Genomic DNA, 15,161 nt, shown 5'->3' with positions numbered 1-15,161 from the left:
TTGGCATAATTTACTTATATACTGTAAAGATATTAACTTTTTTTTTAAATTTGAATTAAAAAAAAAAAATTTTAAAAAGTGGGCGTGGTCGTTCGTTTGCTAATTTTTAGTAGGCAGACATATAGTAATAGGAGTAACGTTCCTGCCAAATTTCATCATGATGTCTTCAACGACTGCCAAATAACAGCTTGCAAAACTTCTAAATTACCTTCTTTTAAAAGTGGGCGGTGCCACGCCCATTGTCCAAAATTTTACTATTTTTCTATTCTGCGTCATAAGTTCAACTAACTTACCAAGTTTCATCGCTTAATCCGTATTTGGTAATGAATTATCGCACTTTTTCGGTTTTTCGAAATTTTCGATATCGAAAAAGTGGGCGTGGTTATTGTCCGATATCGTTCATTTTAAATAGAGATCTGAGATGAGTGCCCAGGAACCTACATACCATATTTCATCAAGATACCTCAAAATTTACTCAAGTTATCGTGTTAACGGACAGACGGACGGACGGACGTGGCTCAATCGAATTTTTTTTCGATACTGATGATTTTGATATATAGAAGTCTATGTCTATCTCGATTCCTTTATGAGCTCTGCTCAACTGAGTATAAAAATGAAGTGTGACAAAAATGTTAAGACACATAAATTCGAAATAGGAGATCTAGTGTACGTAAGAATAGAAAATAGAAACAAAAATCAAAGATCATACCATGGCCAGTATACAATTGTAAACACAAATGAGTAAACTCCACTTTAGAAATTAATGGTAAATATAAGGAACTACACAATAACAATTTAAAAAAGCATTTAGAAATAAAATAAGAACTACAAGAAATTAGTATAAACAAATCCAAACAAAACACATACATATATATTTTCTAACTCAGCAAACAGAAAAATTATTTCATTATGCAAACGAAATAATTTTTCAATCTCAAGGGCGATGGTGTAGTGTATACACACGATCAATGAGCTAGAGTAGCAATGTCACATATATATTTACATAAATATGTACACACAACCAATGAACATGAGTACTGACCTACTACAATGCCATTGCTTGCATCGGAATGCAGTTAGACAATGAACATTTATAAATGTCAATATTTCTGCTTACCTAACGGAAATTTGATTGGTTGCCCTTCAAAGCATTTCCAAGAGTTGGAAGTCATGGGAAGAGGAGATAAGTAAGGCGGAGTTAGAAACTAAATTTGTGACACCAAAAATTGTATAAATAGATTAAGAGGTTGAATAAAGAAACATATTGAATATGAACATCAAACATATGATGACTTTTTCTTTCTCTTAAAAACATTCCGGCAACTAACATCTGTAGGTAGCCTAGAGATCGGCTCTCGAGCCTTATTCACCCTTTTCCGACGACCATCAGGTCACCACAAGGGATATAAAGTTGAGAATGTTGAGTAATTAACAAGACTAAACAAAAAAATTAGAATACTTAAAGAAAAAAGTAAATATTAAAGAATGGTCTTTAAATAAAACTGAAGAAATTAATTTACAAAATTTAAAAACAATAATAGGTTATGGCCGGACTTGAATATTGCCCTGTGGAGTTTATTTGAAAGAATGTGGTAACAAATTGGAAATTTTTTGTGTGAAAAATTCAAAGAAATGGAAAATTTTTGGAAACTCGATTCCCCTTCTTCAGAAAATAATTATTTCATATCCAAACCAGGTCAAAGTAATTTTGGGAATATGCCAAAAGTTATAGATACATATGTGGTAAGAAATTGTGTAATTCCCAAAAAAAAATCTAAGACAAATTTTCGAAAAAATATTTTGTGTCCTTAAACATTTCCAAAAATTTTACGTATGCATAAAGTAAGTGCACAAGCATCCCTTTTCCCATCTTGTAACCCAGTCAGCGTTTTTTTTTTTTTTTTTCTAAAAATAACGTAAATCATACTACTCTCCGAAACCTCTTCTGAACAGGGTTTTGGGACTTCTATACAGATAACATAGTTTTGAAATATTCTATTATTTTTTGTACATAATTCTGGGAGACAGCCACGCAAAGCGTGGGTGATCGCCCCTCGGCAGTGTTTGGTAAGCATTTCGATAGTATTTCTGTCATTAAAAGATCTCAGTGAAAACTCATTTGCCTTGCAGATGTCGTTCGGCGTCGGCATAAAACATGTAGGTTGCGTCCCGCAAATTTGTAGAAAAAATTGAATGGTGCACGACGCGAGTTGGAGATTTGCCGGAAATCTCTTTGGAGGTTATGGCACCTTACATTTATTATTTTTTCTTAATTGGGACATTTGAACAAAGTTATACAAACATCACTTACAACTTTGGTCAATAAAGACCTCATATAGACTGAATGTGTCCATAGAGTTACCAGAATTTGTTTGACGACCAAACGGAAGAGCCCCACAGAACACTTCTTGATGAAGCACTGTATGGGATTATTTGCCAAATCGCCGCCTGACTATCAATATATATATTGACGCTACTGCAGCTTAAGCACGCTTCTTCTTGAATTTCTGCTGCTTTCTTCACGGCTATAATTTCCCCCTGAAAGACGCTGCAGTAATATGGCAGCATACAGCATCTACTTATTTCTCGATCGCCATAGTAAACAGCAGACCCAACCCCTTCCATTAATTTGGAAGCATCCGTATACACGTGTATAGTATATTCTGCGATTTATGCACACTGATATAGATGGCGTTATACTGCTAGGGCCATAAGGCCGTCTTCCTTCTCTTACGGTGGTAGATCTTCCAGATCTGATCATGATGCTGTGGAACTATTCGCTGAATTCTTTAGGTCAACCTATTCGTCTAATAGTATCAATTCAAGTCATTATCCGTATTGCACAAATAGTTCAAATTGTATTCTGAATCCTGTAATTGACTACAACACAGTACTTCAAAGTCTTTCAGCAGTGAAACCAACAAATTCTCCGGGGCCAGACGGTGAACCCGGTTGTGTACTCAAGCACTGCGCTGTGAGTTATCGGAACCGATTTTGAAATTATTTCAATTATCTATGAATTCTGCGATATTTCCTTCAATTTGGAAATAGTCATTTATTATTCCCCTACATAAAAAAGGTAGTAAGTCTAATATTGAAAACTACAGGGGTATTGCTAAGCTCTCAGCTATACCTAAAACCTTCGAGCAAATAGTTACATGCCAGCTTCAACATACGTGCAAATCTTTATTATCTTCCTGCCAACATGGCTTTGTGCGCCGAAGGTCAATCACCACCGACTTACTGGAGTTTACTTCCGTCGTAAGGGACGGCTTCCTGTCTATACAACAAACAGATGTGATATACACCGATTTTAGTAAAGATTTCTACTCTGTCAACCATAAGCTACTGATTCACAAGCTTGACCTAGTAGGTTTTCCGAAGCGATTATTATTATGGCTCCCAAGCTACCTTAGAAACAAGACTCAAAACGTTTTTTATAAAAGTATTGCATCTGAGATAATTAATGTAACCTCTGGCGTACCTCAGAGTAGCCATCGGGCCCATTGGTTTTTACCCTTTTTATAAATGACTTACCACTAATAATACTTAAACATTCCCGGACTCTTTAGTATGTGGATGATGTAAAACTTTGCCATACATACTTGCCCTAGGACTTGTTTAGTTGGAACCTCCTTCAAGTTGATTGGGATTCATTTCAGAGCGGGTGTACAGCGAACCTACTCATTTTAAATTGCTCAAAATGTAAGCTTATGACTTTTCACCGAGTAATGCTATTTTTGGCACTATACACTTTAAATTCTACACCTCTGGAGGTATTATCTGCCGTTAATGATTTAGGTGTACTTTTCGACCCAAAACTATATTATAATACGCATATTTCATCCATTGTAAATAAAGCAACGGGTATACTTGACTTTGTTAAACCAAGAGCCAAAGAGTTTAACGATCCTTATCTCACGAAGAACCTATACACTTCCTTGGTCCGCCCAGTACTTGCATATTGCTCGTGTGTCTGGTGTCCTGGACACACAGATTCTCGCACAAAAATGTAATTTTTTTTGAGAATGGATATGTATTATATTATACGTATACACAATTAATAAAAAAAAATAATCATATAACGTGGATTGAGTCTGCGCAGAAACATATTTTAATATTTGCACTTCGCGGTCATAATTGGGATTCTAGCATTCATCTACCACCTTACAGAAGTAGGCTTCTTCTCATCTATCTGCCTACTCTTGAAAATCTTAGAATTCTACTTGGGGTCGTGTTCATCCATAAGTTGGTCATCGGTGAGATAGACTCTTCTGAATTGCTAGCTCGGCTTAATTTCGCTGTTCCCGCTAGGACATCGAGACACTATGTGCCTTTTCTTTTACTGCTATGTCGCATAAACTTCGCAAAAAGTGACCCTCTGCGGATTTGGTGTGCGCACTACAATGACCTGTATAAATGTATAAGTATCGAATGTTCGCTTCCTGTAATAAATAGCCTGATACTTTCTAATTTGACCTGATATTTTATATGTTGATATTTTCTCTAAATCAATTTGAATTGTTAAATGCATAAATTTACTTTTATTTAATGTTAATCGTATAATACTTTTTGTACAAATTTTATACTTTACCAGTCGACCGTTTTCATTTTGTGTCGACTTTAAATAAATAATAATAAAATAAAAAATTAAAATAAAGCTGCCCCAGGGACTTAAGCCTTGTTGCAGTTGGTAATGTGATCATTTTGTCCACGTACATCCCAGCATCCTCTTTCATTCATACAGTGCTGCGGAGGCTTTCTCCTAGATAGATAGTTTCCGCTATATTTGCATTGTAGGGTTACCTCATCCAAGTTGAGACTTAGTCCAATTAGGAACCTTATATTTGCTAGCAAATAATACTAGATAAGTTTTTTCCACGTTGGAGGTTAACCCGACCTCAAATACCACTGGCCAAGTCAGGCTTTCTTGCGCCCGGGGCAAAATATTTTTTTGGTTAATTCAGTCGCTAATGATTTAAGATCATAATACGCTTCTCTAAAATTCATCCCCGGATGTTGTAATCTGAGCTGCACACAATCAATCCTCTTAAGATTTCATACGAGAAATAAACTAATGTTATGAAACTAAAATTTAGTATATTTTGCAAGAGAATTGTAGCTTTGCTTCTGGTGTTGCTTGTAGTGTTAGTGTCATCTGCCACTTACGCTAGGTATTCGACTGAATGCCATAGCCCATCGACGATAATGCTAACCGCTTGTATTCTGGCGCTCCATCGTGTTTTAGATTCACGTTTGACAGTTTTTGTTAAAGACATTTTTAATAATTCACATCGTAACGTTGAACGTGAGGAAAAAAGATATATGCCTTCAATTATTCCACAACCTGTCGCAAGTCTTCCGGATATATGCATGGATTTAATTCATAGAATGCATGGAAATCAATGTAATTGGTCAATTGTGCCATACCATACCGCCTAACCATAGCCATACCAATCAATTGGTCTTGGCTTCTCGCCTTATCTATAATCTATACACAATTGCTTTTGTTTTTTTATCGGCCTGTTGATAAAGGAATTAAGGTTCGATTCGAGTTCAAGGCCAGAACAATAATTTTTATGATAATTATTGTTTTTAATTTTTCAAAATTTTTTTATTTTTGGAATAGTAGGTAGAAAATTTTTCAGACAACCTGCCATATCTACTCAGATAGATCCATTTCGAAGGTTCCTAAGCCTTCATCATCGGTACGCTTTACGCACACTGCGCTAACCATTTAGGAAGTTCTGCTTTGCGGACCATTTGGCGCCGCCTGTGAGTAGCGCCCGGGGCAAGATGTTCCCTTGTACAGCTAGCACTTTAGTCTGAGTTATATTGTTTTAAATTAATGAATCAAAGGCAGCGACTATATCAGACACACCTGCAACTGAACCAGCTAAGAACATGTTCTAAAAGCCTGCAAAGGGGCGAAATCGGTATCTCGCAGGACATCCCAACTTTGAAAGTGTGAGTTGAAGACACCTCGATGGAACAGAATAAGAACTAGTGCCGCCTTTTAATGTGATAGTTCCGCGTTAGTGGAGGGCAAAGCTCGCGGAAAACTTGCCATGTCCATATCCATATAGAACATCTGGTCCAACTAACCCTATGGAAATCAATGTAATTGGTCAATTATGCCAAACCATAACGCCTAGCCATAGCCATACCAGCCAATTAGTTTTGGCTTCTCGCCTTATCTATAATCTATAAACAATTCTTTTTGTTTTTATCGGCCTATTGATAAAGGAATTAAGGTTCGATTCGAGTTTAAGGCCAGATAGTTATTATTTTTGTTAATTTTTTAAATTTTTTTATTTTTGGAATAGTAGGTAGACATTTTTTCAGACAACCTGCCATATCTGCGCAGATAGATCCATTTCGAAAGTTGCTAAGCCTCATCATCAGTACGCTTTAGGCACGCTGCGCTAACCATTTAGCTGTACAGAGATATATTTAATCAGCGTTGCGCCATCTGGTGCTGATAATGCTGGAGTTGTTTATTGTCAATTATTTTGTTTGACATTCCCATGTGCTCTTGGTTTATTAAGAATTACTTTTGTTTTTATCGGCGTATTGATAAAGGATACAAGGTTCGATTCAAGCTCTACCTACTATTCCAAAAATAAAATAATTAAAAAAGTTAAACGCTTTTATTGAAAACAATACTTACATGAAGTATTAATAATATTAAAAGCTAGAAAATAATTAGGTAGGTCCTAGGTACTAGTCATAAAACTCCTCATCAATCTAGGGCGTTGATCAGACAATTAAATAAAAGCGTTGGACGCGTGAAATTTCTAAAAATGTGAGGCGTAGCATAACCTTATTAAGGTTCAGTTGCTCTTATAACTATATGACTATCAACAGAAATTTTTACGCGTCCAACGCTTTTATTTAATTGTATGATCAACGCCCTAGAGTGATGAGTAGTGTAATGACTAGTACCTAGGACCTACCTAATTATTTTCTAGTTTTAGTATTATTATTACTTCATGTAAGTATTGTTTTCAATAAAACCGTTTAACTAAAATTTTTTTTCAAGTTTTTAGTCTTTATTTAATTGCCTATTATTTCTTTTCTATTTAGTTCATTTAGTGACTCATTATTACAAGGACTCTTTCCCGACAATTTGTTACAATCTAACTCTTCAATACATAATCCTACCAAAGACTTTACTCGACTCTGCGCCACGTATGCTTGTCACTCCTCGAACTACAAAATATTTTGATGTAACTCCTACCGGACTGTATGTAATATTTGTTCCAATTATGAGCCAAATCGGACATCATAGGGTGCTTTCTATTCATGTATGTATCATGTGTTCCAAATATGTACCAAATCGGACCACAAATACGATTTTTGTGAATATCTCGATCCTTGCGTCATCTAGCGGCGATTTATTTCATAGGTCTCTTTCTATTCTTATATGCATTAAGTGTTCCAAATATGAGCCCAATCGGACCACAAATACGATTTTTTTGAATATATCGATTCGTTTGCCACCTAGCGGCAATTTTTTTCATAGCTCGCTTTCTATTCATGTATGTATTATTTGTTCCAAATATGAACCCTATCGGACCACAAATACGATTTTTTGAAAAATTTCAATCCATGCGCCAACTATCGGAGCAGAGCTCACAGAGTATATTAAGTTTGATTGGATAACGGTTGGTTGTACATATATAAAGGAATCGAGATAGATATAGACTTCTATATATCAAAATAATCAGGATGGAAAAAAAATTTGATTGAGCCATGTCCGTCCGTCCGTCCGTCCGTCCGTCCGTTAACACGATAACTTGAGTAAATTTTGAGGTATCTTGATGAAATTCGGTATGCAGGTTCCTGAGTACACATCTCAGATCGCTATTTAAAATGAACGATATCGGACTATAACCACGCCCACTTTTTCGATATCGAAAATTTCGAAAAACCAAAAAAGTGCGATAATTCATTACAAAAGACAGCTAAAGCGACGAAACTTGGTAGATGAGTTGAACTTATGACGCAGAATAGAAAATTAGTAAAATTTTGGACAATGGGCGTGGCACCGCCCACTTTTAAAAGAAGGTAATTTAAAAGTTTTGCAAGCTGTAATTTGGCAGTCGTTGAAGATATCTTGATGAAATTTCGCAGGAACGTTACTTCTATTACTATATGTACGCCTAATAAAAATTAGCAAAATCGGAGAAGGACCACGCCCACTTTTAAAAAAAAAATTTTTTTTAAGTAAAATTTTAACAAAAAATTTAATATCTTTACAGTATATAAGTAAATTATGTCAACATTCAACTCCAGTAATGATATGGTGCAACAAAATACAAAAATAAAAGAAAATTTCAAAATGGGCGTGGCTCCGCCCTTTTTCATTTAATTTGTCTAGGATACTTTTAACGCCATAAGTCGAACAAAAATTAACCAATCCTTTTGAAATTTGGTAGGGGCATAGATTTTATGACATTAACTGTTTTCTGTGAAAATGGGCGAAATCGGTTGATGCCACGCCCAGTTTTTATACACAGGCGTCCGTCTGTCCTTCCGCATGGCCGTTAACACGATAACTTGGGCAAAAATCGACATATCTTTAATGAACTTAGTTCACGTGCTTACTTGAACTCACTTTATCTTGGTATGAAAAATGAACGAAATCCGACTATGACCACGCCCACTTTTTCGATATCGAAAATTACGAAAAATGAAAAAATGCCATAATTCTATACCAAATACGAAAAAAAGCATGAAACATGGTAAGGTAATTGGATTGTTTTATTGACGCGAAATATAACTTTAGAAAAAACTTTATAAAATGGTTGTGACACCTACCATATTAAGTAGAAGAAAATGAAAAAGTTCTACAGGGCGAAATAAAAAACCCTTAAAATCGTGGCAGGTATTACATATATAAATAAATTAGCTGTATCCAACAGATGATGTTCTGGGTCACCCTGGTCCACATTTTGGTCGATATCTGGAAAACGCCTTCACACCACTCCCTTTTAAAACTCTCATTAATACCTTTAATTTGATACCCATATCGTACAAACTCATTCTAGAGTCACCCCTGGTCCACCTTTATGGCGATATCTCGAAAAGGCGTCCACCTATAGAACTAAGCCCCACGCCCTTTTAAAATACTCATTAACACCTTTCTTTTGATACCCATATTGTACAAACAAATTCTAGGGTCACCCCTGCTCCACCTTTATGGCGATATCTCGAAACGGCGTCCACATATGGAACTAAGGATTACTCCCTTTTAAAATACTCATAAACACCTTTCTTTTGATACCCATATTGTACAAACAAATTCTAGGGTTACCCCTGGTCCACCTTTATGGCGATATATCGAAACCGCGTTCACCTATGGAACTAAGGATTACTCCCTTTTAAAATACTCATTAGCACCTTTCATTTGATACCCATATCGTGCAAACGCGTTCTATAGTCATCCCTGGTCCACCTTTATGGCGATATCTCGAAAAGGCGACCACCTATACAACAACCACCACTCCCTTTTAAAACCCTTATTAATACCTTTAATTTGATACCCATATCGTACAAACATATTCTAGAGTCACCCCTGGTCCACCTTTAGGGCGATATTTCGAAACGGCGTCCACCTATAGAACTAAAGCCCACTCCCTTTTAAAATACTCATTAACACCTTTCGTTTGATGCCCATATTGTACAAACAAATTCTAGGGTCACCCCTGGTCCACCTCATGGCGATATCTCGAAACGGCGTCCACCTATGGAACTAAGGATTACTCCCTTTTAAAATACTCATTAACACCTTTTTTTTGATACCCATATTGTACAAACAAATTCTAGGGTCACCCCTGGTCCACCTTTGTGGCGATATCTCGAAATGGCCTCCACCTATGGAACTAAGGATTACTCCCTTTTAAAATACTCATTAACACCTTTCATTTGAAACCCATATCGTACAAACGCATTCTAGAGTCAACCCTGATCCACCTTTATGGCTATATCCCTAAATGGCATCCACCTATAGAACTATGGCCCACTCCCTCATAAAATACTCTTTAACGCCTTTCATTTGATACACATTCCAGGGTTTCCCTCGGTTCATTTTCCTACATGGTTATTTTCCCTTATGTTGTCACCATAGCTCTCAACTGAGTATGTAATGTTCGGTTACACCCGAACTTAACCTTCCTTACTTGTTTTTCCTTATTATTGCATTGTCATCGGTGAACTATATTCGAAGTTTTAAGCTTGTAGCTTATTGGGAAGTTACTTAAATTTCAATTATAAAATGCGTTCACAATGGCCGTGTGTTACGTGCACACACTATATAAAAAAATTAAAGAAGAGGTTTGAAAATTTCATATTTGCGCGTCTCTTAACCTTTTCAGATGCTATGTACAACCGGGGCTCAAAGTTATAAAATTGGAGCTTTCATATTTTTCCGGCCACATGCACAGAACATTTTGGAATCTTTCCCCTGAAGGTGTATGAGCTCTATACGACGAAAAACACGACCACAGCATCAAATCGAATAGCTTCTTTAAAGGTCAAGACGCTTTGGTCTAAAAAAATTTGAGCACCGATTTCCAGAAAAAATTACACTAGACGGAAAAAATTTTATCTAACACTTCTCGACGTAAGGAACACGTGTGCCAAATATATGTACAGAGTTTTCCATCACCCTGTTTATAGACCACAGCTTTAGACGAAAAAACGAATTTTAGACGAAAAAACGGCGTTGCGTAAAACTCGTAAATATTTTTTTTTTTTTGGGTCCGAAAAGTTGGCATCATATTAAAGCAACACATAGTAGAATCAAAAACTGGTGCGAAGCAGACTCGTCTTTTGAAATTTTGCGAAACGCGTTAGATCGAACGCCTTGCATCACTCAACCTGTTTTACGATAGCATAGAATTTATCGCATCCGCTCTAGAAGAAATGGACGAGCTGAAAATTAAGTCTGATGGCGTGCAGCCAAATGAGCTACTTGCTGCAACTAAAACACCGCAGTTCATAATTTCGTTGACAGTGCTCAAACCAATCTTCGGATTGACTAAAAGTTTGAGTCTCAATTTACAGAAAGAAGACTGTGAGTTGAGTGATTGCAGTGAATATGCTAATGATGTCCATGACGAAATAAAGGACGGTACGCATGGCAGATGAAACATTCCGAGAAATTTTCGAATCAGCGACAAATATTGCTCAATCGATTGGCACCATACTGACTGTTCCTAGACGAGCAGGGCGTCAGAAAAATCGGGACAAATATGGTGGAGATTCTGAAGAGTACTATACGCGATCAATCTACATCCCATTATTGGAAAAGTACTCTGAGGAGCTGGAATCGAGATTTTTAAAGCAGCGAGATCTGCTTTCCAAGATACAAAATGTTATTCCAGCGAAATGTGCAGAGATCGATGAAGCTGAAATAAACAGGACCATCTTTGCCTTCAAGGAAGTATGGCCGAGTGAATTTACTGAAATTACTGAAGAAATAAAATTTGATTTTAAAATGTGGAAACGGTAAGAAGTGGTTCTAGAACCTATGCAACTTCCATTTGGTAGTTCAAAATTATAAAATTATATGTGCATTGTTATAGATTTTGCATGAAAATTCCTCTCAGGAAGGGACAAAAACATTTTTAGAAGCTCTTGATGTGTGTGATGTCCAGTTCTACAAACAAATTTACCGGCTCCTTCAAATTAGTGCTACACTTCCAGTCACAGTAGCTTCAAGTGACTGGTCATTTTCAACTTTACCCAGATTGAAGACGTATTTGCGTAACAAGACTGGAGAGGAACGACTCAATGGGCTGGCTTTACTTAATATTCATCGCGATATTCCAGTGACTAGTGACCAAGTACTAGAGAAAAAAGGCAGCTAGACATTACTTTGTGAACGCTCCAGTCTTGCTTTTTTGGTGCTTTTTTAAAAGAACGTATTTTTGTTATTAAAAAATATAAAATCAACTGCAAAATCAGTATTATTTACATATATACCTCTCTTTTACCACATTTTTTTTTTTGAGTTAGCTGTACTTTGATAACTATGTTGAAGTTTAATTTGAAATAAATATGAAAACTTACATTAAACCTTATACCTTTATATTTACTGTGAACTGATACTTGTGCGCAGGAATGCAATATGGAATTGTAAAACGGACTGAGGGTATAATATGAAATATTTTGATAGGGCCCCCTTCCCTGCACTGCGCCACCCCCCCCCCCCCCCTCAAATATTTTCTAGATCCGTCCCTGGCTAGTACCGTTGTTTAATGCAATAGTTCTGCGCCAGTTCGGAACATCGTTTATTCGTTGCAGGCTATTTATTATATATTTTCCAATCCTTAGCCATTTTTCTAAGCTTTTTAATCTTTTGTCGTCCATTTTTAATTTTAAACAGGTATTTACACGTGCATTGCCCATAATCTAAATGGAAAGACGTCAGTACAAGCGAATGTAGCAATAGACGGTGCCGGAGCATTACCACGGATAGTCATAGAACCCTTTGATTTAGAAGCCATTGCTGGATCAATTTTTGAAATGCCCTGCAAGCCGGAAGATGACACCAATGTTCAGGTATGTTATTTTTGTCAAAAAATTGTGAAATGTATAATTTCGGGACTTAAAAAGCCAAAGCTTTTGTTTAGCACTGTCTGGATGACTTCACCATTGTGGATAAATGAAGTGTGAAATCCATAAAATATTTGGCATAATGTCGAAAATGGCATTTGAGAGTATTTTTTCAAGGGTAGGAGTAACTCTATTAATGTTTTACCATTTATTTAGGTAACAATTTTTTTCAGAATAGAAAACGCTATAAGTGTAAGTTGTCTTGCTCTGAATTCTTTTTTGTTCTGTCATTTAGCTATCTGTAAATTTTGCAACAATGTTGTCCCCGAAATAAGCCAAAGGGAGATAACGCTAAGACTCCGGCTCTCTCGGAGGTGCTAAAGGGAGGTAACGCTAAGACTCCGGCTTTATCGGAGGTGCAAAAGGGAGATAACACTAAGACGCTGGCTGTTCCCGAGAAGATGAGTGATGTCGCAAAGCACAAAGGCACGAACACGCGGTTTGATGTGGTGGATAAAACGCCCAAAAAATCCCCACGATACCAAAAGTTAAAGTATGGATACCATGCGTTATGAAGTTGGACCATACGCTGCGAGTGCTGTGGAATCACAATTCGAATATACCGACACAGGATTGGAAGTTACTTACAGTATCTCGGCCTACGCAGGAGTTTCAGTTCTACATCTTCCAAATAAACAAGCAGGCGGAGGATACATTATACATGCAGCTTGGAAAAATTTCCTGGGGTACGGGCAAAATTTACATGCGACTCAGGAAAGGATATCTCGATGATAACAATCCTAACACGCTCGAAGTGGGCGAAGTCGAAAAGGACCTCAAAGCTCTTAGATAAAAGGGACAGGTAGAGGACACGGACGTCACCACGAAGGTATTAGAAGAGGACCAACAGCCAAATAACTGGTAGTTGCACAGAGGAATACTCAGCACAGCATTTACGACCCGGTAAAAAGAGTCCCGAGGATAACAAATGTAATTTGCAAGGAGTGGAAGAGGCTGGAGATGGCCTCTAAAGCTTTAAACCAAAAGGGCAAGAGGAGGAAGAAAACATCACGAAGAAGGTGCTGGAGGGGGACAAACAGCCCAATGGTGCTGCGAGTCTTACAGAAGAACCTCAAACAGAGTAAAGTGGCGTCGACCGTACTCCTCCTAACCCTTGAGGAGGGTTCGTTTTACTTGGCGCTGATCCAGGAACCGTGCTGTTGTTGTTGTAGCAGTGCTTCGCCCTATCCCATAGATTCGACCGATCACAAATTCTCATCGATGTCCTCTAACGGGAGTTGAAGGAAACTTGCTGTTTCAACAGGGCCGGACCATAATGAGAGGGGTGTTAGAGGCGTTGGTTCCACAATATATTTAAAGAGATGGTTGGTGTCATGTGGGGAAATTGCAAGCAGGACACACAATTTGTATGTCGGGGTTGATTCTGGATAGGTAAGAGTTTAACCTGTTACAGTATCCAGATCGAAGTCGAGCTAGAGTGTCGCGCGTTTCCCTAGGGAGAGTGCGTTCTTCCTATGCTAGTTCTGGGTATTTATCTTTGAGTACCGGCTTTGCCGGGCATTTCCTGGCATAGAGGCCCGACTTCTGTTTATAGATATCACTGAGGACCTGCTTGTGCTTTTTAGCTTCATACGGCTATGTTCTCAGGTGCCGTATTTCCTCATAATGCTTACGGAGATGACCCTTTAAGCCCCTGGGCGGTGTAGCCTCATCAATCAGATGTCTGCTGGGATGCCCAGGTTTCTGAGTATTCAACATAAACCGTTTGGTTAGCATTTCATTTCTCTCCCTAATGGGGAGTACTCTCGCCTCATTTTGTAGATGGAGTTCTGGGGAGGTAAAGAGACAGCGCGTAAAGGTTCTGAGTCCGTATTTGTAAGTGGTAATGAGCGTTACTTTATCTTTACCCCAAGTGCTGCCAGCAAGAGATTTGAGGATTTTATCACGGCTCTGGATTTTCGGCTGCATGCTTTCCAAAATATAGATTCAGATCGAACGCCACACCCAAGATTTAAGGGTGTAAGACAGTTGGCAGCGTGGTGACATCGACAGGAGAGATGTTGTTGTTGTTGTAGCGATAAGGTTGCTCCCGAAGGCTTTGGGGAGTGTTATCGATGTGATGGTCCTTTGCCGGATACAGATCCGGTACGCTCCGGTAACACAGCACCATTAAGGTGCTAGTCCGACCATCTCGGGAACAATTTATATGGCCACATTAAACCTTCAGTCCATCCCTCCCTCCCCACCCCCAAGTTCCATGAGGAGCTTGGCGTCGCCAGAGCCTCGTCTGTTAGTGAAACAAGATTCGTCGCGGATAAGTGATTTTGACAATTGGGTTTGGAGAAGCTATATATTGCGCTGGCAGCCTGAAGGGTTGGGCTACACAGCCCCTTGAATCTGGTATTTTAGTCGCCTCTTACGACAGGCATACCTACCGCGGGTATATTCTGACCCCCTAACCCGGTTGGGGGGGGGGGGGGGGACTGGAGAGATCGGGGAGATAGCTGTTTATTTTGTTACCAAGCTCGTCGATCTGTGGGCCTGCGCCTGTGGCCACTATTGTGCAGTCATCGGCG

General features: G+C 38.1%; 1 protein-coding gene across 1 annotated transcript in view; it reads left to right on the top strand.

Moving 5' to 3' along the window:
* Positions 1 to 15,161, top strand: part of Pxn (Peroxidasin) — a 1,464,583-nt gene that overhangs the window by 1,017,744 nt on the left and 431,678 nt on the right. Inside the window, exon 6 of the mRNA XM_067787797.1 lies at positions 12,395 to 12,570. Within this exon, the coding sequence (XP_067643898.1) occupies positions 12,395 to 12,570 (176 nt within the window). The remainder of the gene's footprint in view (positions 1 to 12,394; positions 12,571 to 15,161) is intronic.

Source organism: Eurosta solidaginis, chromosome 5, assembly GCF_040869045.1.
Source record: "Eurosta solidaginis isolate ZX-2024a chromosome 5, ASM4086904v1, whole genome shotgun sequence".
NCBI lineage: Eukaryota > Metazoa > Arthropoda > Insecta > Diptera > Tephritidae > Eurosta > Eurosta solidaginis.
The sequence above is the reverse complement of the archived record's forward strand: the minus strand, read 5'-3'. Positions and strand labels throughout refer to the sequence as shown.